This window comes from Pogoniulus pusillus, chromosome 6 (genome assembly GCF_015220805.1).
Source record: "Pogoniulus pusillus isolate bPogPus1 chromosome 6, bPogPus1.pri, whole genome shotgun sequence".
NCBI lineage: Eukaryota > Metazoa > Chordata > Aves > Piciformes > Lybiidae > Pogoniulus > Pogoniulus pusillus.
Window position 1 is genome coordinate 45,937,558 of NC_087269.1, and position 27,638 is coordinate 45,965,195.

General features: G+C 40.2%; 1 protein-coding gene across 30 annotated transcripts in view; it reads left to right on the top strand.

Moving 5' to 3' along the window:
* Positions 1-27,638, top strand: part of KCNMA1 (potassium calcium-activated channel subfamily M alpha 1) — a 416,512-nt gene that overhangs the window by 99,274 nt on the left and 289,600 nt on the right. For all 30 annotated transcript variants that reach the window (XM_064145471.1, XM_064145472.1, XM_064145474.1 and 27 more), the window contains exon 2: positions 16,274-16,438. In XM_064145471.1, coding sequence (XP_064001541.1) covers positions 16,274-16,438 — 165 coding nt within the window. The remainder of the gene's footprint in view (positions 1-16,273; positions 16,439-27,638) is intronic.

The window sequence follows — 27,638 nt, forward strand, 5'->3', positions numbered from 1 at the left end:
ATTCACTGGTTTCTGTGAGAGCAGGCACATATGGAAGACTAGTCTTAAGCTGAGGCTTTCAAATCCTTATCAATGGGGTTTTAATTCTGGGAATTTAACCTATTATCAGGGGTAGCAACATAGTCCAATGGGGAAAAAAAACTTCATTTGACATATCATTATCATAGTAACAGCCAGCTGTCCCTCAATTACAGAGTGACACTTTCTATCTCTGCCCTTGTGAAATGATGTTGTTACACAGTGATTCCCCCAGTGCTTCAGGAGACTTTTTAAAGGAGCACATGAAGAATGACAAATGAAAAGCATCAGAGCCAATGCAAGCTTCATGTGTCTCTTAAAAACAATCAGGAATGTATATTTCTGTTCTGGGGTTCTTATTTTCTTTTGGGTTTTTTCCCCCAAGGTGTAGCAACAGTGCAAATGTGAAGGCAGTGAAAACACAGATGTGTAGAGGCTCGATTGTGTTCATAAGCTTCAAGTCAGATTTCTTTGACTTTTTGTCTGTATTTTGTAGCTCTTTTTCCTTCTACCTGTAAGCTGGATAATGCAAGGAACATACTCCCTGACGTAGCCTTATGTATAGATAACATCTGCAGCATCAACATTCAGCTTTTTGACTGTAGAGGCTGCTGTCTAAACCCATATAAAGTTTCAAAACTCCTTTATGTAGGGGTAAAGTTTAATAGAAATGCATTCTGAAGTTCATGGGAAAGATAATTTGTAGTAGCATATGTGAAAGCAAAAGCAAAACATGATGAGTTTAAGGTCATTCTCAAGAAGTTGTATTTTGTAGGTGATTAGCACACACTTGAGTTTCCATGCATGCAAGAAGTTGTTGATTTTTTTCTTGTTCAGGCTGTGGAGATGCAGAAGCTTTATCAGTGTTACACAACTGTGTAAGAGTTGTTGATGGATACTTTCATTACTACACAAGCCCAAATCCTGGAGGGTGCAATCAAACTGGGTGGGAAATTGCTTCCATCCTGCCATTTCCTACATCTGTATCTGCATTTGCTTATCACAGAACATTTGTTATCTAAGCAAATTAAAACTGGGTGGAAAGTGTTCTCTCAATAAAATCCAAGTGCTCTAGACTTCTTTTTCTCATCCTGTATGAAGACCTCATTGCTGTCTACAACTGCCTGAAGGGAGGTTGTAGCCAGCTGGGGGTTGGTCTCTTCTGCCAGGCAACCAGCAACAGAACAAGGGGACACAGTCTCAAGTTGAGCTGGGGGAAGTGCAGGATGGATGTTGGGAGAAAGTTCTTCACAGACAGAGTGATTGGCATTGGAATGGGCTGCCCAGGGAGGTGGAGGAGTCACCATCCCTGAAGGTGTTGAAGCAAAGCCTGGCTGAGGCACTTAGTGCCATGGTCTGGTTGACTGGCTAGGGCTGGGTGCTTGGTTGGACTGGATGATCGTGGAGGTCTCTTCCACCCTGGCTGATTCTGTGATTCTATTATATTCTTGAACACCTTCAGGCACGGTGACTCCACCACGTCCCTGGGCAGCCCATTCCAATGCCAATCACTCTCTGCCAACAACTTCCTCCTAACATCCAGCCTAGACCTCCCCTGGCACAACTTGAGACTGTGTCCCCTTGTTCTGTTGCTGCTTGCCTGGGAGAAGAGACCAACCCCTACTTGGCTACAGCCTCCCTTCAGATAGTTGTAAACAGCATCGAGGTCCCCCTGAGCCTCCTCTTCTCCACACTGAACAACCCCAAGCAAAATTGTTTTGTTCATGAACTTTTTGAATATTGAATGAGCACTATTTGAGTTCAGCGAACCAAATCCTGGTGCCTGTAATTCAATCTGATGTAGATGCATTGTGTTATTGATTTAATCCAACAGCCAAAACAAAATAAATTTGAAGACTATTTGAATGCAATAAAAGCAAAGTACTACTAATGAGCACAATAAGAATTTAAAGACCTATTCAATCTGATGTTCATATAGCAGTTCTCCAAGGAAGATAAAGGGAAGTACTCTGTAGTGGAGCTTCCATGAACTGTCTGCTCTGTTCTACAAACATACCTTTCAGAAGTGTTGCTACTAAATAGTAAATGAGTTACTATTATAGGACTGTTTGGAAATTTCCATGTAGCTGCTTCTTTGTTGTTGTTAAAATAGTAACTGTTATAGAACTGCCTGACACCATTTGAACCCTGGAGTAATGCTTCAGAAACGCTCGAGGATGTTTTGATGTTCTCCATGACTAAATATCGCCGTTCTTGGTGTGCATTAAGGATTGAACATAGGCCCTTTCTGCTTGCACTTCTGTGGTTGGCCTGCTTAACTGTTCACTACACTGGTTATAGAAGTGATACTTCAGCTTATTGAATGCTGGATGTTACCAGTGCTGAGACATAAGATGGAATCCTGGTTTTCATAAATCAAAACAGATGGAAGCAGTTGTTACTTCTCGGGTGACAGAGCTGGTGAGAGGCTGGGAACACAAACCTTATGAGGAGAGGCTGAGGGAGCTGGGGTTGTTTAGCCTAGAGAAGAGGAGGCTCAGGGGGGATCTCATTGCTGTCTACAACTACCTGAAGGGAGGCTGTAGCCAGGTGGGGTTGGTCTCTTCTGCCAGGCAAGCAGCAACAGAACAAGGGGATATGGTCTCAAAGTGTGCCAAGGGAAGTCTAGGCTGGATGTTAGGAGGAAGTTGTTGGCAGAGAGAGTGATTGGCATTGGAATGGGCTGCCCAGGGAGGTGGTGGAGTCACTGTCCCTGGAGGTGTTCAAGAAAAGCCTGGCTGAGGCACTTAGTGCCATGGTCTGGTTGAGTGGCTAGGGCTGGGTGCTAGGTTAGACTGGATGATCTTGGAGGTCTCCTCCAACCTGATTGATTTTTGTGATTTTAAGTTAGTATGTATGTTTTTTAGTTAAAATAGATTTAAACTTTGTATGAAATAACCATAAAGGTCTTATGTATAAAAATTATGTTTGCATAATTGATCACTTGGCATGAATATTGCATGGTAAAAATGTCTATAGGGTTCTGGAGTGTGACTCAGCAATGTAGTTGATACAGTAAATGTAGTCTAGCATTGTATCTTTAGGTTGCTGGTAAGCAGGTAAATGACAGCACAACAGGCACCAAGATATAAGGGGGGCTGAAGTTTAGAGGCAGCAGATATACCTAAGCTAAGAAAAAGAAATTTCTTTCTACTTTCAATTATTCTTAAGGGGAGAGGTATCCATCCTTAACTCATCTTTTCCTTAATCTCTAGTGATGTTGATGTTCTTTTGTTGTTTAATTTGTACCCAGAAGATGTTACAGACTTTCTCATCCTTTCACTGTGTAAAACAGTAACACCCCCACCCTGCCCCCAGCTACACAACAGAGTAGCACTGGAAAATCCAGGTGTGGTAATCAAACATTACTGGTTTATGTACTGTAATGTTTTTAACTTGCACCTGGCAATGAGCACAACATACTGATAAAAGCAAAATTGATTGATCTCATCTCTGGTGTTAGAGATGACATGAAGGGCATGGTACTTGTTTAAAAACATTTGCAGTGCTCTGAATCAGAAAATAATCTCCAATTTATGCTACTGTTGCAACACACAGACTGCCACAGTCTGCAGAGCAGTAGACATTTATCTGTTAAGTACATTTGGGCTTGAAATAATAACCTAAATCTCCTAGAGAAAGGCAAAGCTGTACTTAAAAGAGCAGCCACAGTGACTGCAAAGCCTACAACAGAAGGCACTGTTAGGTTTCCATCTCTAAGACAGAATGGCTGGGGAGAGCAGGCAGCATTTTATTACTAGGTACATTTTAATTGTGGAAATAAAAGTGTCTGTATTTCATTTTGACCACAGTAGCATCCTCAACTTCCTTGCACTTTTAAAAACAAAGGTTATGTTCAGGAACTATCAGTAGCTGACTTTTGTCTTGCTGTATGCCATCTGGAGGAACGGGGCAGGGAGAACACTTCTGTTACAGTAAGACCTGCAGGCCTGTTAAGTGTTCCATTTAGTTTTATACTTTTTGCTGTTCTGCTTCAGCCATCTTACAAACAGCAGTTCAAGTCTGGCTTCCAGCAGGGCTGGCATTCTCATAATTGATCTCCCTATGCTGATGAAAAGCTTGCCCCACTTGGATCCCAGCAGACCTCCCTGATGACAGGGAGTGCAGAGCACAGCAGAACAGCATACATTTTTAAAAACTTGGGGTTTAGTTTTTTTCTTGGTGACTGGTGATAATAAGTATCACTGTTGTTAGGCCTCTGGGCAGTGAAGGCGTTCTTCTGAGCTCCAGGCTCTGGATCGCAGCAAGCCAGTGATGCCACCACCATTGGGATGCTGGGTAGCTGAGGTGTCAGGAAGCAGACTCAAAGCTGCATACCAATAACCTAGAATTGATTATTAAAAGGTCTGAAAACTCCTTGCTAGCCAGGAACATGATTTGTATTCATACCTGTGATGCTCCTCTTCCTACGAACTGAAGTGAGTCATTTAATGTAGTTAGGAATATCACTTGCAATGGGAAGCTTGTCCTACTTCTAACAGAGGTGTGTGGGAATTGAATAACTCTATTTCCCTCCATTCTTCTAGCTGTACAGGAGCTTGTCTTACAGCTATTTTAAGTGCCATTGAAAATGAAGCTTAAGATGAACTGAATAGAGTATTTGGGAAGCACCCCATGAAAATGAAAGTTGTATGTGGCCTTTTTTCTTAAAAGAAATAAAAAAGACATGCTTCAGATAGCTTTTAGAATAAAATAGTTCAACTGTCTCTTCAAAACTTCTTAACATGACATTTGTCATGGCTTGGAAAAGATGTCACAGTGAGTGAGGTGGTTTGGTTTTTCAACTTGTCCCTTAGAACTTCTCTGAAAATTATAATCTTATTTTCTGTGTAATTTAAAGTAATCACTGTAGACAGAGCCCACAAGAAAGTTTTCACTTCTGAGTTAAATTTCTTCCTGAAATTGTCATTATTTCATAATATATTTAAAAAAGAAAATGTTCAGTGCTGCTATTCAATGTATCTTCAGAAAAAGAAAACTTCACTACATAAACTAAAAGTATGTGACTGCTAATCTGGGAGAATTCCTGTATGGTTGAATTTCTTTGTATGAAAGAATGCAACTTTCATGCTTCCTCTGGAGTCAGATCTGGTAGCTTTTCTTATGCCAGTGTTGCAGTTGTGGTAGCCTTGTCACATGCACTACTGAGTTTAGACTCTCCCTAATGGTAGTTTTTAATTGAAGGTGTTGTTTTATTATCATTATTATTATTTCCCATCAAGCTGCAAGGCTGTGTAACCATTTTGGTCATTTGGCACGTGTCCTTTCATGGATGCCTTAACTTAGTTAAACAGTGACCTCAGTGCCCATTGGACCATAATATTATTCCCACTGTCAGTCTTTATTTCAGTGTTTGGCTCCTACCCTGAGTTAGTATTGGCTCCCACAATACGTGAGGAATAACAGAAACATCTGCTGTCACCCCAGGAGGCTGGCTGAATTGCATCCAGAAGGATGTGTGCTGCTGCTGCTCATCTTTCCAGTACTCAGTGCTAGCACTTGAAGTGGCAATAGAAGGTGCTTAGAAAATCTATCACAGTATCACCAAGGTTGGAAGAGACCTCACAGATCATCAAGTCCAACCCTTTACCACAGAGCTCAAGGCTAGACCATGGCACCAAGTGCCACGTCCAATCCTGCCTTGAACAGCCCCAGGGACGGCGACTCCACCACCTCCCCGGGCAGCCCATTCCAGTGTCCAATGACTCTCTCAGTGAAGAACTTTCTCCTCATCTCAAGCCTGAGGCTGTGTCCTCTCGTTCTGGTGCTGGCCACCTGAGAGAAGAGAGCAACCTCCTCCTGGCCACAACCACCCCTCAGGTAGTTGTAGACAGCAATAAAGTCTCCCCTGAGTCTCCTCTTCTCCAGGCTAAACAATCCCATGGAGGCTCTGAACTGAACTTGCAGAAATGAAATTGTTTTATAGATTTTTAATCTTGAAAGAAAGAAGAACTGAATTTAAGGTAAGATTTTTTCATTTGAATTTTCTCTACATTTTTTATCGATCCAATGAACAAGAAGGAAACCTTGTTTCCACAGAGAGCCCTCTCGTAGAATATGATACATAACTTAAGGGTGAAGCTTTTTTTCTTCACCAGAATTTAATTCTATTCAGTGGAAGCCTTTTGCAACCTAGGGTGAGGATTTCCAGATGCTTTTAGTTAAGACAAGGCAGTAATTGGTACCAATATAGACACCATCAGCAATTGAAAGTAGAACTACTTAAGTGTTGCACATCACGTTTAGCATCCTGAGCACTTCACAAGCATTAGTAAAACCAAGCACTTGAATTATGCACAGTGCATCTCATGGTGACAGTGAGGGTTTAGAAAGTGGCCAGGAAGAAAAAGATCCTTGAAACTTCATCTTAGAGCCACGTATCGGTAGAGAAAATGGGAATCATGTTTCCTATGACTTACGCCTTTTGGAGCCTGGAGATCCCAATTTTTGTGTTACACAAGTCTGTGAAGATGAAATTCATACTTTTAAACTAGAAAATAAGCTGTTCTTAGACTTTGTACATCTTCTGTTTTCCATGAGCTGAATCTGAAGTATATTTATTTCTCTGAGTGCATTCCTGCTATTGGAATGGGCTGCCCAGGGAGGTGGTGGAGTCACCATCCCTGGAGGTGTTCAAGAAAAGCCTGGCTGAGGCACTTAGTGCCATGGTCTGGTTGACTGGCTAGGGCTGGGTGCTAGGTTGGACTGGATGATCTTGGAGGTCTCTTCCAACCTGGTTGGTTCTATGATTTCTCAAATGCATCCTCTAGTTGTATGTCTAATCTCAGTGTCTTTTAACTGAACAAACTGAAGTCTGGTGATTTGGAATATGTGAATTGCTGATGTAAGGATAATTCATTTTTTTTTAACTAGAGCTTTATTAATTCTCCCCCCCCCTTTTTTTTTTTAAAGAACTTGTAAAGGTAAAATTGAAAACTTTATACTATACTGCAGGGCTGTTGTCAATTAATCTTATTCACAAATAAGTTAGGGGGGGGCACCTGTATCTTAGGAAGCTGTGTGAGCAAATTAGGAAGCACCATAGATGAAGACTTCAAATTGAGGAGGAGATTGTGTAAAACACACCTTGCAAATAGTGTAAAGTATGACAGCCTGCTTTGGTTAGCTGTTTGATGCTGCTGCAAACTCTTTACTGCAGTAGTTCATGTAAAACCTAAAAGAAAACAATGGAGTTCTAGGTCCTGTGATGAAGTTACCAAATGATCATAAAATTACAAGATAGAAACAGAAGTCATGATTGATTTTTCACCTCTTTTCAAGATTGAAAGCTCTGTAGTACCATTAGACTTTTTACTTCTTGTTAACTTCTGCTTTTCTAAAGGTTAAGCATTAGTTAAACTCAGTATTCTCTGATGATTTAATGACTGTTAAATGCTTTATTTTCTTTCTTGCTACTGTTTAATGTTGGCAAAAGGCCTAAACATTTGCCTGTCTTCTTACCTCTGTTAGTTACCTTTCCTGATCAGTGAACAATACCTGCTTGCTGTAGCATGCATACTTCATAAACTGAGTTAGTATTCAGAGATGGTTTTTTTGGTGACTTCTGCACTATTTGTTAGTTTGATAAATCTTAAAGCCCAAACCTGCAAACTCATGAGACAGACCAATGTCTGCCTTTAAGCACCTCACTGGCCTTGTCCTGCTAACACAACTCTGCTTTTAACAGTTCAGGTCTGTGAGGAACGTAAAAGATTTGCGATGCTCATTTAGAAAATGATTAGTCGGAGTAGAAGCTTTATCTACAAGTTTTGGTCCAGGCAGATTGAATCCTGCCCTGAGCAAGAAGACTTAGATAAAGTTCTTTGTGTTTTGACAGCCAAGAATGGGCACTGTGTATCTTCATTTTCCACTAGTCCAATTTCTGATTGCTTATGAAGGCTGTGTTCAATGTCACAGTCATGCACCAATTCCTAGCAGTGCATCACCGGTACACCCACAAGAGAAGCAGATGATCCCTGTGTCAGTTCAGGTTATTCCTGTTCTTTAAAATGATGAGGTTAAGAAAGTCAAAGAGAATTTGCTGACCTTGTCCTCATTCTGTATGGTGTAATTAAAACTTAATGGAGCCCTAGTATGCAGGCCAAGAATTTGACTTGCCTTTCTTCTCTGCCTTACATTTCTGTCAGTATCTGTGGATTTGCAGGAACTGCACATCACTTTCCATCCTAAATGTACCAGCTGTGTTTGTAGTCTAAAAGTACTGATAATTTGCATGCTGATATTTAGTGTCTGGGAAGTGCACCAAGGTATTGTACATTACCTAAAAGAAATTTATCTACCAGGGATTTTTCTTCTTTTAGGTCTGAAAACTTTTGTCTGCTGAATCATTTATGCAAGGGAGTTGTGAGGCTCAGATTACACAAAGTTGTTTCCATAGCAGTGGGTAATGAATAAGATCATAGCTACTTGATTGAATAATAGCACTTAAATATTTCTAGCAGTGTGAAATGGCTGGTCCTGTAGGGGGAAATGTTTAGTGTTCAATATTTTTGGTAGTTACAGCTGTATGACATTGCTCCAAATTCCTGTGTGCTCTCTGATTCTTTCCCTTCTCCTCTCCCCCCAGAACTCCACTGCCCCACTAAGTTTTTCATGTCTGAAAGCTGCATTACACTCTGTGTTTGCTGAGGTGCAAACACTTGTGTTCTGTTAAATACTTTGAATTACTTATTGGCTGACCTGCAGCTCTTCAAATATTTGTGCTGCACACTGGAAATTAATTCTGTGTGTCAGTAAAGGCTTAGATATGTAACACTTTGTATCCTACAGAGAGTTGCTTTTAATACATTGTGATTTCCTCGTACATTTTAATACAATCAGCATAAATATTTTATATGATCCTTGAATCAGAAGAGGCCTTAGAGAGGACTGGTTTATCTAATTTGGCAGATAACAGGATGATCCTCCATCACATTTCAAGTCATTGTTGATCCACATGCTTTATGATACTGTGGTGCTTATACTCCCCCATGGTACTAGTAATTTGCTGTTTCCTGTGAAATAGGGACCACAAGGGCTTAAATCCATACCTTACACATGAAAATGTTTGATTTGAATCAAATGAATACCTGAAATTAACATCACTGCATTATTAAGGTAATTCCACAATTCAACAAAGGGAGTTTTGAGTATTATTTTCCATTGTGCTTAGAAACTCTCTGAAACTATGCAATGTTTTTCCATGAGTCTTTGTGATTTTTGGGCATCACAAAGGAGATTTTGAGTAGCAGTTGTTATTATTCTGCAATACACAGAAGAGGGGAAGAATTCCTTCTACAATGTAGTTTGCATCTCTTTCTCTCAGGTACCTCTGATACAAGAAGCAAGGAAGTGATAGGAGGTTAATATAATCAAAGCAAGCATGCTGTTTGATAATAGGTAAAAGCTTCCTCTTCTGTAACTGAGAAGGCTGAAGTGTGCAACTGAAAAAACATTGCTAATTAATCCTACTGACAAAGCAGTTTAATACTGTTTTCCTATGTTTTATTAATATATATATATTTCTTAGCAAAATAAGCCACCTACTCTTGTAATCTTTTAGTGACCTTTTTAATTTGGAATGGCCCTGGTATAGCATAAGTTTTTTTTCCAGCAATTTCCCCTTTTGAATATCTGCTACGTAATTGTTTTGTCAAAACTATTCCCATAATTTAGATGCTCAGAGGTTTACTGATAATTCTTCTCTTAAAATGGACCAAAATCAACGGGATTATTTTTTCAATGTGTTTTTCATCCTTTTAGAGTAGTAAAAAATGTGCCAAGAGGTGGTGATTGAAAAAGTTGAATTGGAGTTGGGCATTAATGTTAACAATAACAAAATTACATTCAATCATCTGGAGTACTTCCTGTAATCAAGCTAAACAAGCAAGGTAATTTCCCCAGTGCTTATTACTTTCCCCCTTATCTTTTAAGACCTTTTTTTCCCATTCATTGAGCACTTTGGAACACTTGGATTTATGTAGCATCACAAAAATGAGTTACATATGTAGACAGTAAGTGAAATGTGCTTTGTATTGCTTGTGACAAGTTTCCATTGAATTATACTTGTTTTATCATCTTTAACAAAAGACATTTCTACTGGGTTAATTAGTCAATAGGATGTAGCTAATTTGGTAGTGTTCGTTTCATGATAATGTCTCTGTCAATTTTATTTTCAATTCAGTGCTTTCTTTGAATTGTCTTAGAATCAACCAAGCTGGAAGAGAGCTCCAAGGTCACCCAGTCCAACCTAGCACCCAACCCTAGCCAGTCAACCAGACCATGGCACTAAGTGCCTCATCCAGGCTTTTCTTTAACATCTCCAGGGATGGAGACTCCACCACCTCCCTGGGCAGCCCATTCCAATGCCAATCACTCTCTCTGCCAACAACTTCCTCCTAACATCCAGCCTAGACTTCCCCTGGCACAACTTGAGACTGTGTCCCCTTGTTCTGTTGCTGCTTGCCTGGGAGAAGAGACCAACCCCCAGCTGGCTACAACCTCCCTTCAGGTAGTTGTAGACAGCAGTGAGGTCCCCCCTGAGCCTCCTCTTCTGCAGGCTGCACACCCCCAGCTCCCTCAGCCTCTCCTCATAGGGTTTGTGTTCCAGGCCCCTCACCAGCTTCATTGCCCTTCTCTGGGCACCTTCAGCACCTCAACATCCTTCTTGAATTGAGGGGTCCAGAACTGGACACAGCACTCTTGTATTAAGTAGGAGGAAAATGCATGCACCCTTTCTCCCTTCTTTATGCTTTACTATTAAGAATCCCTTCCCTGTCTAATAAATTGGAAGTTAATAATATTCTCTCTTGCATAGGAATTGTCTAATTTGCCTAATGTGAGTAGTTGTATGGCATGTAGTGGCCAAAGAACAATGGCATCTCCTTTGATTTAAGTGTAGTGTCCCTATTAATACAACTAAATGCTTGATTTGCCCCTTTGTCTGCTATTTTTTAAACTGAATGGGTTCTTTAGGGGATATTTTAATGTGATGATAATTTGGCCTTCATAAAGGAAATTAATAAGAAATGCTCTGTTGACTAAAGAAAATAAATGTATTAATATGGACTAAAACTGAGGGGAATGTTTTTAGTTAACACTTCTAACCTGTGAGTCACTGACTTGTCCTGGTTTATTTATTTACTTCTTGCAGACTGTCATTTAACTTATGTAGTTTTAGGCCAGTTTCATGAATCAGTAAGAAAGGCCAAAAAAAGGATTTTTGTTAATAAATACAAAGCAAATTATTCACACAAACTTCTGAACATAAAGCTTATGTAACTCCTCTTATAAAGCTTTGCTAACTTGAACCTGTTTGTGTGTTTGCCTAAGTGTGATTTTAACAGCTGGTGTTGAAAGGTCATACTGAGCAATCCTCCTGCATTCTCCCTGTTTTCTTTAACTTCAGTGAGCTCTGTTTTTATCATCTGCTTTTATTTGCCCTGCATCATTACTCAGACTTGGGTTTTCTAGTTCATGTCTTCATTGCTTCTTTTTCACACTTATGTCTTGCAGTTCTTTTGTGTAGCTACTCTAACAATCTTTATCAGTATCTTTTGAGTGTGTGTTACTTAATGAGTCCATGCAATCCTGTGGCCCACATCGTCTACCATGTGTAATAATGAAACACTTAAAATCCTAAATGTATTTCTTTTTTAAGATCCCTATTCAACAGAAACTGCTCTTTCTTCTGTAGTATAGCTCTGTGGTGAAGACTTGAATGCAACTGAGGACTTTAAAAATGGCAGAAGAGGGACTTGGCATGTCTCCCAGTTCTTTGCTCTAGAAATCACTCAGCCAGCTGTTTTTATTGTGTTCAATAGACTGTTTGTGCATTAATTCTGTGTTTGTATAGATTCTCTGGAGAGAGATAAAGTTGAGCAGGCAGGACTACATTTTCTAAAACAATAACTGGTTTTTAGTGTCTCTTCCTTTTTTGAAGCCTGCTTGCTTAATGTTCCTGTGTTTAAGCATCACACTACTTGTGTAATCTTAATAGTTATTGGTGAAAATCTGAGACCAAGCATTGCAGTTTCTGTTCCAAGTCTATGTCAAACTGTGTGACCTTTTTGACACGGTCTCAAGCTGTGCCAGGGCAGGTTTAGGCTGGACATTAGGAAGAAGTTCTTTATGGAAATAGTGATTGGCCACTGGAATGGGCTGCCTGGGGAGGTGGTGGAGTCCCCATCCCTGGAGGTGTTTCAGAGTTGGCTGCATGAGGCTCTTAGTGGCAGGGTTTAGTCAGAAGAGTTAGGTGATAGGTTGGACTTGATGATCCTAAAGGTCTTTTCCAACCTGCTTAAATCAGTGGTTCTGTTGCTAAAACACTGAGTCCTCATTCCTGTAAGGTGCTTACCTTATCATACTTACTGTTCCATTTTATCATTAATTTCAGGGAATACATGTGTCACAAAATACACTTCTTAGATTATGCCTAAAAGTCACTGTCAAGTAATTAAAATAATGACTGCTTTGTGAAACAACAGGTGAGCAGAGTGGATAAAGCTACTACTACCTTACTTGTAGCTGCTGAACCTATAAATAATTGAGCAATTACCATCACAGTCAGGTTATTTTTTTAGGCACCTTTTCCAGGTGTTGGTTACTCAGTGCATTGAGGTGGAGAAATAGCAATTGCCCAGGACTACACAGTTAATACCAGGGCTGATTTGTACACAGTGTGAACAGTGGTGACCTTTCAATCTCCTTACGTGGCCTCTGCACGATGGCATAGTGACTTGGGAATAAACTTTTCTTGATACTTAACTGCTATTAAGTAAACAGCTGGCCATGTAGATAAAAAAAAGGTGCAATATCCAAACGCATGTGAATGCTGCATAGTACCAATTGTAGCAAAAATATATACAGTAGAGAGATCTAAAAAGAAACAGAGTATGTTAGTTACTGTTGCAGTAATAGCAGGAGTTAGGCTTGCTCTGTAGCTGATTGTGGGACTCTGCTCCAAATGATGCTCGGCAGGGGATGATTGTTTAATTTGTGTTTTAATTAAGAAATAATATGGGTGGGAGATTTCAGTGGAGGCAAAACAAGTAGTACAAATGCAGCAGTACAGCAATTCACATGTATTACAGACCTCAGTACCTTCAGAGAATCAAGTACTGCATAGCTTTGTCATGTCTTGCTGCTCTGTTCTGTTGGCACCCAAAAACCAATACAGCAGAAGCTCTAGGACTCCAGAACCTTTTGAAAGTATAAAAGCTACCTTTTTTTTTTCTTCAATGAAAAAAATTGTCTACTATTTTATTGACTCTTGGGAATTTTTATTTTCCAATCCTGTGAGTAATGATATCTGTAAAAGTCAGTTTGATATAGTGAGCAAAAAGCTTGGGGGAAAGGACGAAGGATGTCAACAGTAACAGAATTTTCCAGCTGTAGTACTCTCCAGTTCACTACCGTAAGACTGACTTTTGTTTGATTGATGGTTTGGTTTGGTTGCTTTTGTCTGTAGCTGTCTGTAGGCCTGCAACTTAAAATGCCCAAATCTACGATTCTGAATGTTTTCACCCATGTGTACATCTCTAAAATTTTAAATAGCAGTGCTGGTGTCAAAATCCAAGGAAGTCTGTAGTTTATCCTCACGATGACTTCTCTGGTGACTGAGTTCTATCTCAGCTCTAATCTGAGAGGAAGGTGTAATTATACCTCCTTTCAGAGTGAAGTCATATTAATACTCTTATTTACTGTAAATTTGTATGGAGTAAAAGAGTCTGCTGTGCTGTGTAGAGCTGGACTGTGCAGTAAAAGCTGATGTGGCTGAAAGACAAGTTCTTACAGTTAGCAGTGGGAAGGGGCCCTGGGCTGGGTGGAACTGCACTTGTAGGGAACTGGTGGCCTTGGGCTGGGCTGGGCTTGTGTCCTGGGCCACAGGCAGGGTTGGAGCAGACGGTGGGGTAAAGTGGCCAGGGCCAGAGAGGCCTGTGAGTGCAGCCAAGGTCTTGGAGATGTATCTAGGTTGCCTGAACCTCAGCCTTCTGTTGCATTCTGATGTCTGGCATATACAGCTGTGCCAGCCACTCAACAACCCCAAAGGAACGAGATTTCTCTTTCCTGGTGTATAATCAAAACAGTGATGGTGGTCAAGGCTGATCCATATGGGAGCTGATCTGTGTGAATTGGTGGTGATATGGGTCACACACACTGTCCTTAGCCAAGCACTACTCTCTAAATGGCTTGTGCTGTGCCATTTGTCATCGTGCTGAGCAATGAGCTAACGTTTGTGGCTTGCGCTCTGTGCGTGTGCTGGGTGCAGAACATCTGATTGACTGCACCCAAATTTGTCAGGGAATGAGGTCCAGTTATGCAAATACAGTGTGGCCTTTATATTCTCCTTGGTTATTTGCTTAGGGATTATGTTGTAACTGAGTAATTGGTTGGTTTTGACTATAGCCACAGTGTACAGTGTGTAAGAAGAGAGGTCCTGCATTTTGGGAGGGGAATTAGCAGAAGAATCTGGTTAACTAATTAAGCTACAGTGCTGAGCTTTTCTAAAATCAACTCTTGGTCTCCATATTGTGTTTTTAGCCTTACTCTACTATCCTTTGCTGACAGATTCAGTGCAACTGCTTTATTAGTTCAGGAAGTACCTGTGCCTTTATGTCCAGCTGGGTGCTCAAGGCCATCTCACAGCTCTGTGTTTTGACCATGATGGTGTAATATTCCTACTGTAGTAATCATCACTGAAGCGGCGTCAAACATCTTTGCTTGTGTAGTGGATATCCCAAAGGGAATGAGCTGCAACTGATTTCCTGCTTGGTGGAGGCAGACAAGTCATCCACCAACAAGCTCTTTCCAGCTGTTGGTGTATGCAGAGTGCTTGAAGCACATAGGTGCAGTACTTGCCTCAGCACTGGGTTTTGCTGTCTCCCCTGCACTTGTTTAGCATAACTTGTCAAGGATTCAGGAAGTCATTAATATCATGCTGTCACCAAAGGCATACTCATGGCACAGGCTGATACTTTGCATATGATATGTTTTAAACACTGTGCATTGCAGGCTGGCTTTTACTATCATTTCCCTTGCTTTTTGTGCAGCATCTGTGACTAGCACGTAGCAGGCAGTGACAGAGCACAACGTCCTTGCTGCAGCATCCCTGAGAGACTGATAGGAATTCCAGTGCATCTGACTCATCAGGCAGTTCACTGCAGCTCAGGCACCTTTTTAATTTCCATCTCTCTGTTCTTTGAGAGCCATTTACTGACAGAAAAATTTCTATGATATATTAAGCACTTTGTTTGAAACACTGGTTCACTGATAGCATGGTAGGTCTCTGTGGAGGCTCTGTGGTCTATTTTGTTCCCCCCACACTTGATAATTATTGTCTTGTTCCATTATGCTTCTCAGTGAAGGTTTAGAATCATAAATCATAGAATCAACCAGGTTGGAAGAGACCTCCAAGATGATCCAGTCCAACCTAGCACCCAGCCCTACCCAGTCAACCAGACCATGGCACTAAGTGCCTCATCCAGGCTTCTCTTGAACACCTCCAGGGACGGTGCCTCCACCACCTCCCTGGGCAGCCCATTCCAATGCCAATCACTCTCTCTGCCAACAACTTCTTCCTAACATCCAGCCTAGACTTCCCCCAGCTCAACTTCAGACTGTGTCCCCTTGTTCTGTTGCTGCTTGCCTGGGAGAAGAGACCAACCCCACCTGGCTGCATCCACCCTTCAGGTAGTTGTAGACAGCAATGAGGTCTGCCCTGAGCCTCCTTTTCTCCAGGCTGCACACCCCCAGCTCCCTCAGCCTCTCCTCACAGGGTTTGTGTTCCAGGCCCTTCACCAGCCTGATGATAATTAATTCTAGTGAGAGCAAATTAAAATAGTACATAAAATACGCTCACACCTAGAGCTAACATATCCAGAAGTCCTTCGGTGTGTGCTGATAAACTCCTTTGTGTGTAGCTCAATAAGTGCGTATGTATCGCTTGACAGTTACGGTGCTTACAAAAAAGGAACATAGAGCATATTTGATGCCAAATACATGTTTGTAAGAGTCAAGGAGAGTAGTATTATGGAGTTGTTAGCCTGGCACGTCATAGAACACATCTGTTTGTATCATCTCTACAAAAATATGGCCAACTAGAAGCTTCATTTCATCTAGCAGGAATCCAGGAAGGCTGGTTTGCTTTTTTCATCGCGTTTTTTAGCCTCAACTGCTAAGTGACTCTCACATTTGAATTGCTAAACGTTAACTAATCTGAATACTTATTTTGTAGGAGGCCCAGAAGATCAATGGTGCAGGAGATACACAGGCAGATGGGGCCTGCAAAACAACAGATGAAAAAGAAGAGAATGTGGCAGCAGAAGTGGGATGGATGACCTCTGTGAAGGATTGGGCAGGAGTCATGATATCTGCCCAGACATTAACTGGCAGAGTACTTGTAAGTTTCCTATGTTCTTACTTCATAGATGATTTTTAAACAGAAGCTGCATCCCACCATTAGTGGTGAATTCTTGATTGGTTTGTTGCAGCAGTATTGCATCACTCCCAAATTTCCATTTTAGAAGTGAAGTAGTAAACCAATTCCCACTGCAAGAGAGAAGCAGAGGCAGTAAGTAAGAAAAGCTAACTGATTTTCAGCCTATTTCAGTATTGTGGCACCGTGATCTTGAACTGTGCTAGGCCTACTTTTCTGGCAGTAAAGTTATGCTAGCAAAAATGGGAGCCAACTTAGACAATAAGCACAGGGTTAGAACTGTAGCTAGTGGTCAGAATACAAAGCAAAGGTTGACTTGACCATGCAGTGGGGTTTGTGGTACTTCTGTTAGACTAGCAACAATTTTATGTTTCCTTCTTTATTAACTCAAGTGCTTCAGACTTGTGAACAGTTTTATGTTTCAAATACAGTCACAGATCAGGTACTGATAGTCCATGGTTTGAAGTGCCACTGGAAAAGCTTTACAGTTTTCACTTTATTTGAATACAATTACTTCATAACCAGGTCAAATCATACTTAACTGATAGACGTTTTCTGTGGAGGTCACTGTGATAAAATCTGTCCCCTGTGTGGTTATGATGAGTTCACATGTTAGAACGTATGTTCTTGCCAAACAGTGGCTGCAGTCAGTTATATCTCATTTGAAACTTCAGAGAGTCCCAGGGAAACTTTGGAACTTCTCTTTGGAAGAGAAGTTATCTTCCTGATTTTTTTTCCTAGTTTGGTTAAGAAATATTTTACTGTGAGTGAGTTTTTCTGTATGAAGCCATTGTTTGGATTGGGGGAGGGATGAAGAGAAAAGAATTTGCACTTCTCAGTCAAATCTTTTACAGGCTCAGTTGCTATTGTCTTATTTAGCTCTGCAATAATACTATTTTGATTACTTTTCCCTAAAGCTACCTTCTGCCCATTGGGTTATGCTAAATGCTGACTTCTGTCAGTGGTTTGAGAGCATGTTCCCTTTGCTGCTTTTAGCACTACATGTTATCTTGGTTGAACTGACGTAGTGATCATCTGAGAAGTGTTGCAGTGATCTTTTGCAAGTTCTGACATCTTCAGCATTAAAAATGACAAATCTCAGAGCTGTGTTTCTTGCTCTAATTTAAGCCTGAAGGCTAGAAATCACCTAAATCCCAGTGATAAGTGCAGTGTCCTAGCTATTCAATCAAAATTCAGCCTGTGTCATTGAGGGGTGTGTGAGCATAAATAAGAACCAGCAGGGCAGTGTATCAAGGGGGAAAAAAATCCAATCTTAGATGGATCTGAAGCTGGAACTGGTAGATACAGCTGAGGAAGGATTTGGACATGATCATGAAAAGTTCCCTGAAATAAATACTGTCTCTGGATATGGTAAATAAACAGATGATGTAGAAAATGTCTCATATTAATACTGTCAGAAGTTTGTCTGTGGGCTAGACAGGCAACTGAACTGGCTCTGGACAGCTTTCTTAACAGGTTACGTTCATACTTTCTAAGCACTAGATCAAAAGTTTAACAGAGACAAACAAAATTAGGTGGCATTTATCTAGTTGGAAGGTAGTGATGGGAAAGCATCTTAGCTTTCATACACAGTCATTTGAATGTACATGAATCTTCTTTAACAGTATCGGTTTTGGTCTTCTGGATGGTAAAACTTGTGTTGTAGATGTCCTAGATTATATGTTATAGATACTGTAGACTTCTATATGCATAGAAGTTTGATTTTTCTCACCCTAGTAAACAAACAGGAGAAATGTCGTGAAGACTAAAGGGCAGATTCTGATCAAGACATTTGTGCAAAGGCAGTATGCACCTTTTCAGTGTGTTACTGCAACTGTGCAGTTCCATTCAACACAGTTATTCACAGGCTATAAACTGCTTGCTGATGTTTGTTTCTTAAGTGTTATTCAGGAGGAGTAGTTTGGATTCTGCTTCTCTCTACTGAAAATGGACTTCTTTTATTAATTACTCCTTGGCGGCACATCCAAGAGGTGTCTTCTCGATTGCTTTAATCTCCTCTAACAACAATGTGGGCTGTTTCCATAGGAATGGCAATAATGCTTCTCCATTTGTGTTCATGAGATACTGAATGATAATGGAATAGAGTAGGAAGTGTTAAGCAAGTCTTGCTGGTTTCTATGGTAACTGCAGCTAGTTTAAGTTCCATTTATGCATTTTCTTTTTTCCTTAACGCTGATTTATTATTGACAGTGCTGAGGAATGTTTTGCAAGGGTTTTGTTGTGGATCAGGGGGTGAGCTTCCACTCACAGTTCTGTGAGGGAGAAAGTTCTTTTAGTGTATGTATTTCTTTAGCATTATACTATTCAGCATTGTGATGTAGCTGTGCTATTCCTGGTTAGCAATACACCTGTAAGATAGTCATCTCCTGATTTGTGAAAATGCTATGGTTTCAGTGGACCTTCTCTCACAACAACAACAAAAAAGTGTTAGAGAATTTATCAGTATGAGGCAAAACTGAGAAATTATTGTCTGCTGTCATTATGTAATATAGGAAGAAATTTGGCTGAAGAAAAAGGTGAACACATTGCATGAAAGAATGACATGAGCTATACTAAGAACTTGGCCTTACTTGGTCTTTAAAGCTTGCATTTGAATTCTTATCTCTCTGAGTATGGAAATGTGTATGATCTATGCACTTCATTTTCTAAGTCATAGATATTTATCCTAAATTTGATAATTTGTAACAGCCTTTGTTTTGTAAGTTGAATCTCACTGTAGTCTACTGTGCTCCTGTGAGGTTTCAGTCAGCTTGTAGCTGCTGCCATAGGAGTCACCTACTGTGAGGTTATCTTCAGAAACTTTCTGCTTTGCTGCAGGGACTTTTATATAGGTGCCCATGCTGGAAGAATCTATGTGGTTATTATAAAGCACATGGCTTTCTACAGTGGGAATAATTAACACTATGCTACATCTTTGACATTTGCCAATCCCTCTGTTTCTAAATTAAGGCATTTGTGGCATTCTGTCATTAAAAGAGAGAAGAGCAAACACTTTTAAAAGTCATGTTGTGTCAGTTTTTGAACAGCATGGTTATTTAGAGTAAGTCAAAAACATGGTTAGTGTTTAGTTGTAGCAAAACTGACTGAGGGAAGCTGCTGTTATAGAGTGTGACTTCTGTTTCATTGCTGAAAAATATCTAAGACCATATCACTACAATTATGCATGTAGAAATTCTTTCTGCTTCTTAGGTACAGCTAGATGGAAGCTACATAAATGCAGAAGTGTTCCTTCTGATAATGCTATGTTCTGTCCTCATAAGAGTGCAGTGCCAAGGAAATTGGCCTTCCCCCCATGGGCCACTGACAATAGTCAGAGATCAAACAAAAGATCTGGGGACAACCATTGCAAATGAAGCATGTTTGCAGAGCTCACCAGAGGAGACAAGTGTCTTCCCCTCCAGGTGTTTATAGCATTCCCATGTAAAGGACTGCTCTCATGATGCAGTTGGTATTTTATTTTTGTCTCTTTGCATGTGCATTCAAAATGCTGATGTGATGACACACATTTTAGAAGCTAAATCTGTGTATGATTTCTGCAGATTTGCCATCAATGACTTGTGCTCTGGTGTGCAGCAAATGGAACCAACTGCTAAGGTAGTGGCTCTAACAAACAAAAACCACTGGGTTAATAGTTAATTTTTATGTCTACTAAAATCAATTTTTTTTTGACAACTATTCAGTAATTTTTGTTGAAGTTGAATGAGTTGAATGCCATGCTTTGCTAAGCTATAAGCTAGCTCTGCCACAGTATGGGATCCAATTGTACCTTGTGATGAGTATCTCTTTACACTGCTGGCAAACTAAGCCACCCAGTTGTGTCAGGTGACCATAGTCCTCTCATCTGAAAACATGAGACTCCTACACACAGCTAAAAATAACCAGTTTATGTCTGTCAGGGTAAAAATCTTCAAACATTCTTCATACCTAAGTAGCTTGAGCAATGTATCTTATTGTTGTGACCTACAAAATGGGATACCATCATGAGCCTGCTGCAGAGAGCAGCAGAACACTAAGTTTTGGCCCAGAGAAGCATAATTTCCCTTGCTGTTGTCCCCCATTATATTCAATCCTATAACATGAATTCTGATGCTACTGAGTGTGCCTTGAGAAAGTGTAGCTGTGTATCTTGGTACAATCAAGAGCACATAGCGCACACTTGGGTGTTCATGCAGAATGCTTGCAACAGCTTTTTTCTCTCTTTAATTTTCTGATTTATCCTGTTTAAACCAGCCTCTGAGGAAAAGGAACTAAGTCTGGCCTTGCACCTTTGGTTGCCTTGGTTTTAGTTTTTAGATCTAAGCAAGCCAAATTCTCTCAAGGTGAACTGTGCGTGGGGAATCTTGAATTCCAGACTGAAGGGTGTGTGCCGCCTGGACAGTTGATCTGTGTTTGTTTTGGGGTGTTTGGGCTGGGTGAATGCTGCTACTTGCTGCCATTTTTACTTCATGCTGCAGCTTAGCAACCATGCGTATGTGTATAGAACCTGAAAGAGTCACTTCTGTTGGTTAGGCTAAATTAGAGATTTCACTGCTCTGCTTTAAGCTGTGTTAAAAAGCTCAAGTGTCACATATGGCTACTCTTCAAAAGCCTGGCCTAGTGTTATCTTTGGGGTTGTTTAGGCTGGAGAAGAGGAGGCTCAGGGGGGACCTCATTGCTGTCTGCAGCTACCTGAAGGGAGGTTGTAGCCAGGTGGGGTTGGTGTATTCTCCCAGGCAACCAGCAACACAACAAGGGGACACAGTCTCAAGTTGAGCTGGGGGAAGTCTAGGCTGGATGTTAGTAGGAAGTTGTTGGCAGAGAGAGTGATTGGCATTGGAATGGGCTGCCCAGGGAGGTGGTGGAGTCACCATGCCTGGAGGTGTTGAAGCTAAGCCTGGCTGAGGCCCTTAGTGCCATGGTCTGGATGACTGGCTAGGGCTGGGTGCTAGGTTGGACTGGATGATCTTGGAGGTCTCTTCCAACCTGGTTGATTCTATGGAAACCCAGCACAGGTGTGAAAAAACATGAATTCATCTGGGTCATTTTTGAATATTAGCAGAGTTTCCTCACTTCTTTTTTCAAGAGTGCTTTTGTTTTCACCAAATAACTGAGCAAATTTGTCATTGCTTATGTCTGAAGGTTTGTTTCAGTGAATATGATCAAGATGCACTCTGTAAGTGCAGAATTTTTTATTTTTAAATTTTATTTTTAGCCTGGGGAAGAGGAAGCTCTGGGAGATCTTACTGTGGCTTTTCAGTACATAAAGAGGGGATCTATAAGAAAAATGGGAACCATCTTTCTTAGCAAGGCATGTTGCAACACAACAAGAGGTAATGGTTTTAAACTAAAGGATGAGAGATTTAGACTAGATAGAAGGAAGAAAATTTTGTGATGAAGGTGGTTCAACACTTGAGCAGGTTGTGGAAGCCCTATCTGTGGAAGCATTCAAAGTTAGGTTGGATGTGGCTCTGAGCATCCTGATCTACATCAAGATACTTCTGCTCTTCGCTTGTGATGGTTTGGGTATTCCCTGCCCCCCCACACTTTCAGAAATCACCACACAGAGTAGGCTCAGTCAGCTATGGAAATATGAATGAAGCTTATTATTTATAGCTAGGACAATATACAAGCAGATATGTACATTATGTACAGTTATAGACAGAAATAGACAAGGTAAAAGGTAATACAGAAACACAACTCCCCTCCCAGAAACCTGAGTCCCCAGGAGGGGCTCCCAACCACCCCTGCACCTTCCCCCTACCCCTCTCAACCTTACCCCAGTCCCAAGGAAGAAATAGAGGTTTGGCTATAGAATCATAGAATCAAGCAGGTTGGAAGAGATCTCCAAGATCGTCCAGTCCAACCTAGCACCCAGCCCTAGCCAATCAACTGGACCATACTTAAAGGATTCTGAGATATTATTGACAATCATGAAGTACACACAGATCAGGATTTCTTCCACAGTACAGAGCAGCACCACAAATCAGCATGTGGAACAGAGGTCTTGCATGTCACATCAGCAGGTGCTCGAGAAGCCTGTAGATGGTTTACTGGCAAGCTCCAGAAATTTGTTGGAGTAAGATTTTTGTAGAGATCATTTTTTCTGATTTGCCTCGTTTCTTTGCTTTGTAAATATTGCAAAGTTGTGTTGGGTGAGTTTGGTTTTCATATTGCTGCTGTAGAAAGCTGTGAAAAGAACCCAAGAAAACCATGCCAGCAGTTTATAGGTTTACAGCTGCCGAATGCTGTTTGTTAAGTACAGCAGAAGATTTGTGGGAGTCTCTAGACTGGAAAAAGTTGTCAGCCACTGGCTTAAACCCATGGGAGGAATTAATTGAGCAGAATCCTCTCTTTGAAGGGCCAGCTAGAGGACGTACAATAGGTTGTGCAGGCCCTAACAGTACCTCTTAATTTCCTAACATGAGCAGTGTGAGTCAATGAACGCAGCACAGGAGTGGACATTTAGCATGGCTTCTGTTCTCAACTCTTAACATTAAGGAGTGATTTTTAACTTGTGCCTAAACTTGCTGTTCTCCCTCTGTGCAGTCTGGGATTAAGAATTGTTACTCAGGCTTGTAAAAAAGTTACTATAAGTCAACTTTAGAAAAAATGCTGAATTCAGTGGAGGTTTTTTCCCCTTTCTTGCAATGCACACTTTCAGGTCCAAAATATGTTTTTGTTCTAGATAGTGAAATCTAGGTAGTGTTATTAATTGTATGTTATGTTCTTCTTATATAAATGCATATATATATCTATCTATACACACACATACCATATTTCTATATATATTAATTACTTCCATATTTTGAAATGAGGCATAGCATACTCATGTATCAAAATAAGTTTGTACTATGTAGGCTCTGTTCCTTTGTGGTTTTGTTCAGGACATAGGCTACTCATGTATCAAAATATGTTTATACTATATAGACTCTGTTTCTTCACGTTTTTGTTTGGCACTTCTGCTTTTTTATCCCTTTTGGGCCTGATAGGTGCAGACAGATAAACAATCTGAGTTTTTCCTTACCATTCAGTCCATTAGTCTCATTATGTATTCTCTTTTGGAAAGAGCCTTGGGCATCAACACTAGTTACTCTTAGTCTCTTTGTGGCTGATGGGTCTTGATATGAAAGGAACTATTTTTTAATCATGCAGTTCTGTTGCAGTCTGAACCCCTTGAACTTCTGCAAATGAAATGCCTGCCCATATGAGATCTTTTTCTGATTTCCTGTAAGAGAATGTATCTTGAAGTTAAAGTAAAAAAGCTAAATCTGACATAATCACATGAGTTAATTCACTGATGTGGAATTGCAGGAATATGGAGAAGCCAGAGTTGAAAACCTTTCTGTTTGCCTCAAAGTAATCATTGGCCTGAGAAACGTTAGCTTTATATTACTCAGTATCATGAAGTATACTCATATTAGCTCCTCAAAAGGGAGTTCTTTATTCTCTTTCTGATTGAGGAATAGGGATTGGAAAATAAATCTTCCTTTTTTGTTGCACTTTCAGAATTAGCATGCTAATTGTAAACAGCTTTATTACCTGCTATTAGGTTTCATTTACAGGTACTCATTTGGTTTTAAATATTATACAGCAATATTTGCCTTGGCATGAGAATTGGCAATTAGATAGATTTGCCTTTCCATGGAATACAAATACTTGGAAAATATATACTGTGGTTGGTATAAGGAGTCTTTGCTGCAGATTAGACATGGCAGTTTTATCTGGTTTACAAAGGTAGGTTGTCAGGAGTATTAAGTTTTTTAACAACAAACAGTATCTGTGTGAAATAAAATACAATACATTAAGAGAGCTGTCTATAAGATATCAGACTGATCATTTTTCTGCAGTTCAGATGCCCATTTGGTAAAGCCTTGTGATTTTAATACAAATGAAACCCTTAGCAACCTGTTAGGTATGAAAATGACTCTAAACCCCAATAGTTTATAAGCTGCCTCTAGCCAGTAACATGTTTAATGTTTCCATTTTTGTTAGTTGATGTCAAAGACCTTTTTTAAGCCTCTCAAATGCGTTACACAATTCAGGAGCCTAATTTATTCCTTTGTGACTTGAATGTAATGGCATTACTGGAAGGAAGTTCTATTGCTTATGTTAGCAACACAAGCATAGAACAAATAGTTTAAACACAATCCTGAAATGAAGATTTGTTTGACCAACAAAAGTTTGAGACCAGTGAGCAGTTAAACTGAACAGTTTTCCACTCCAGCCATACTGCATCGTGTTACAATGGAATGCAGTCATGCTGTCTTGCTTATCCAGAAGAAAAACTAGGGGAAGTAGTTAAAAACTAGCTACTTTAATGAGTTCCAGCTGGTGTGGCTTTTGGGGTTTCTTTAACTGGTTTAAAAAAACCCTAGTTTTCTTTTGAGGGTGAGTTGAGTATTATCTGGTTGGTGTTGCTTTTCTTTCTTTTAATGTGATCTCTTTGCATCTCTTTTGCATTAGACATCCCCATTTGATATTTTGGGATTCAGGTGTCAGGATTCCCAGCTTTCTTCAGCAAATAATGGCATACTGAACATAACGAGGATTTAATATGTAGTTTTCATTAAAACATATATCAGGTATTACCAGACTGGGAGGTTTCAATGGTAAATTCAAGGATTCTGTTTCAGATCAGGAACAGAAACTGTTTCTGTGGCAGATTAACTACTTTATTTGTAAAATTGGTCCTTTAACTTCTTTTCCCCATTATACACTTGAGATAATAATGAGGATTAAATTAGCAGTAGAGGTTTTTGTTTTAAACAGTACTCCACAAAAGCATGTTTTCTATAAACATTAGACTATCTCCAGTCTACGAGATAGGAGAAAGGGATCTGCTTGCCAAGGCATCTTTTTGTAGGGAGTCCTGATCCACTCAGTTAGACAAACAGAGTTGCCTTCAACTGAAAGGTGATAAAGTGCACCAGCTAAATAGTGTCTATTTTACTGTTTCCAAGTCCTCAATAGGAGTGTGAGCATGGGGCTGGCAAAGGACTGAACCTGATGGTTTTATACTTTGGCAGACTCTCTATAAGAACAACAAAAGGCACTCGTAGCCTTAAAGATGCAGTTAATGTATGTGATTTATTAGTATGAAATGTGCTGTCATTTCTTGTGCTTTACCCCGAAGAGGTAGCAAACAATAACTAGTGTACTTTGAGAAACTATGGCTTGCTGTCAGGTTGAAAAGAAAGCAGTACACTTTTGCTTCTCTTACACTTTCAGAAAGTTATATGCTTCTCTTGTGAGTTTTCTAGAGTTTTATTCATGTACAAAGTCCTCATGTTTCTCTAGCAAAGTGCAAAGCTGTGTCCAAGAATTCTGGTTTAGACATTAAAAAGGTGATGACAAAGGAAGGACAGTAAGTGCCTTCTGATCCTCTCTTACTGGTCTTGGATGCCAGATTAGTTTGAGCTTGAGAGATGCAAAAGAGATCTGCTGAATGCCAGTGAATAGCTGACTAGAATTTGGCTAAAGCATAGGTTTCACTTGGGGAGCCTTGATTAAAGATGAACTAAACACTAGTTCTACTGTTTCATCTTTAGACTGGATCTTACAAGAAGCTCTTCAGTACAAGGGTGGTGGGACTCTGGAACAGGCTGGCCAGGAGTGCTCCTCCCTAGGGGTGTCCAAGGCCAGGTTGAATCAGGCCTTGAGCGGCTGAGTCTAGCTGAGAGGAATCACTGCCCATGGTGGAGAGGTTGGAGTAGATGATATTTAATGTTCCTTCCCACCTAAGCTATTCTCCAACTCTATGATCTTGTACTAGGAGAAAAGTAGTATTGACTGGTTTTCAGTTTTTGGCTGTTTTCTGTATTTTGAAGTAGACATGCATTTTGAACATCCAGGAAAAGCTGTCTTGAGCAAGGTGATTAAAAAGCTGATAAGCTTTTGTTGCTTGGGGGTTTTATTTATTTATTTTGATGCAATTAGTTTCAATTTTAAACTCCCCACGTAGGAAAAGGTGACAGGAGATTAGTCTGCTTTAAAGAGCACTTCCAAGTGCCATTGAAACACAGTCGAGTATTGTAGGAAGAAAATGCATTCTGTATTTGATAGCAAAAAAAGAGGAGTGTATAGAAAGTGTAGTTTAGCTTACAAAGTGATTACATTTGTTGTTGCTGCCAATGTGTTGTTTGAATTACCTTTCCCTACCTAATTGTTTGGGTTAAAAAAATGTGTAATATGCTTCATTATGGGAATGTCAAAAACTAGTCCAGAAGAGGGGGAAAAAAAGAACCTCTGGAACTGTAAAACTGGAAGCATTTCAAAACAAAAAGTTATATGCGAACCTCTGGGTCAAATTTTGGTCTCAGCCATGACAGTGTAATTTCATCAGAGTTAGTGCAGTCAATCCATATTTACACTGGTTTAATTGAGGACAGTTGTAGTCTTCTGTTTTCAAGGATGAGCATAACCTATTGGGGAAAGCTTGTTCCTGTCAGAGTCAAATGACACTTCATCAGAACTGCAGACACTTGTCGTCTTAGAAGAAATGCAGAAACAAGTCTAGAGGTTAAACTAGTAATGAGATTTTTCTTAAAGGAAGACAAATAGGCTTTAGAACTGAAACAAGGCAGAAAAACTTGCCTGCTCCAGGGAACTTGGCAGAAGTTCAGATGGTGTGGAATGGAAGTGAAATCCTGTTAAAACTCCTCCTATTTAATGGTGGTAACAGCAACAGTTTGTGCAAAAAATTTGGCTGAAACATATTTTTATGTGCTTGGAGACATGCTGGTTTTATATGGTCCTATAATGCACTTTCAGGTCTCTGGATTGTTTCAGTTCTGGAATACCATGCTTCTATTTGCAGTCTCTGAGTTTCAAAATGGGAAGCTGACACTGAAAACTCTACTAAACATTTTCAAACTTACCAGGTCTTTATTGTGCATCATTCTGGAAGCCTTTGCCCTGCACCCTCCCCACCCCCCAACCTCCTCACTTTTTTTCCTCCTTGGTATATGCTGGGAAATAAATAATGAATTGGATCTTTCTGTTCCTTTTCACAGTTTTGTAGGAAGGTGAGGTGAACCAGAAAGTGTCAGGGTAAATGCAGTGTCGTATAGGATTACCTGGTGGCATTTGTTCTGCTTACAGACTGCTGAAGGTCTGATGAGTGTACAAGTATGGTTATGTAGATCAGTATAATAGTTATTCTTAC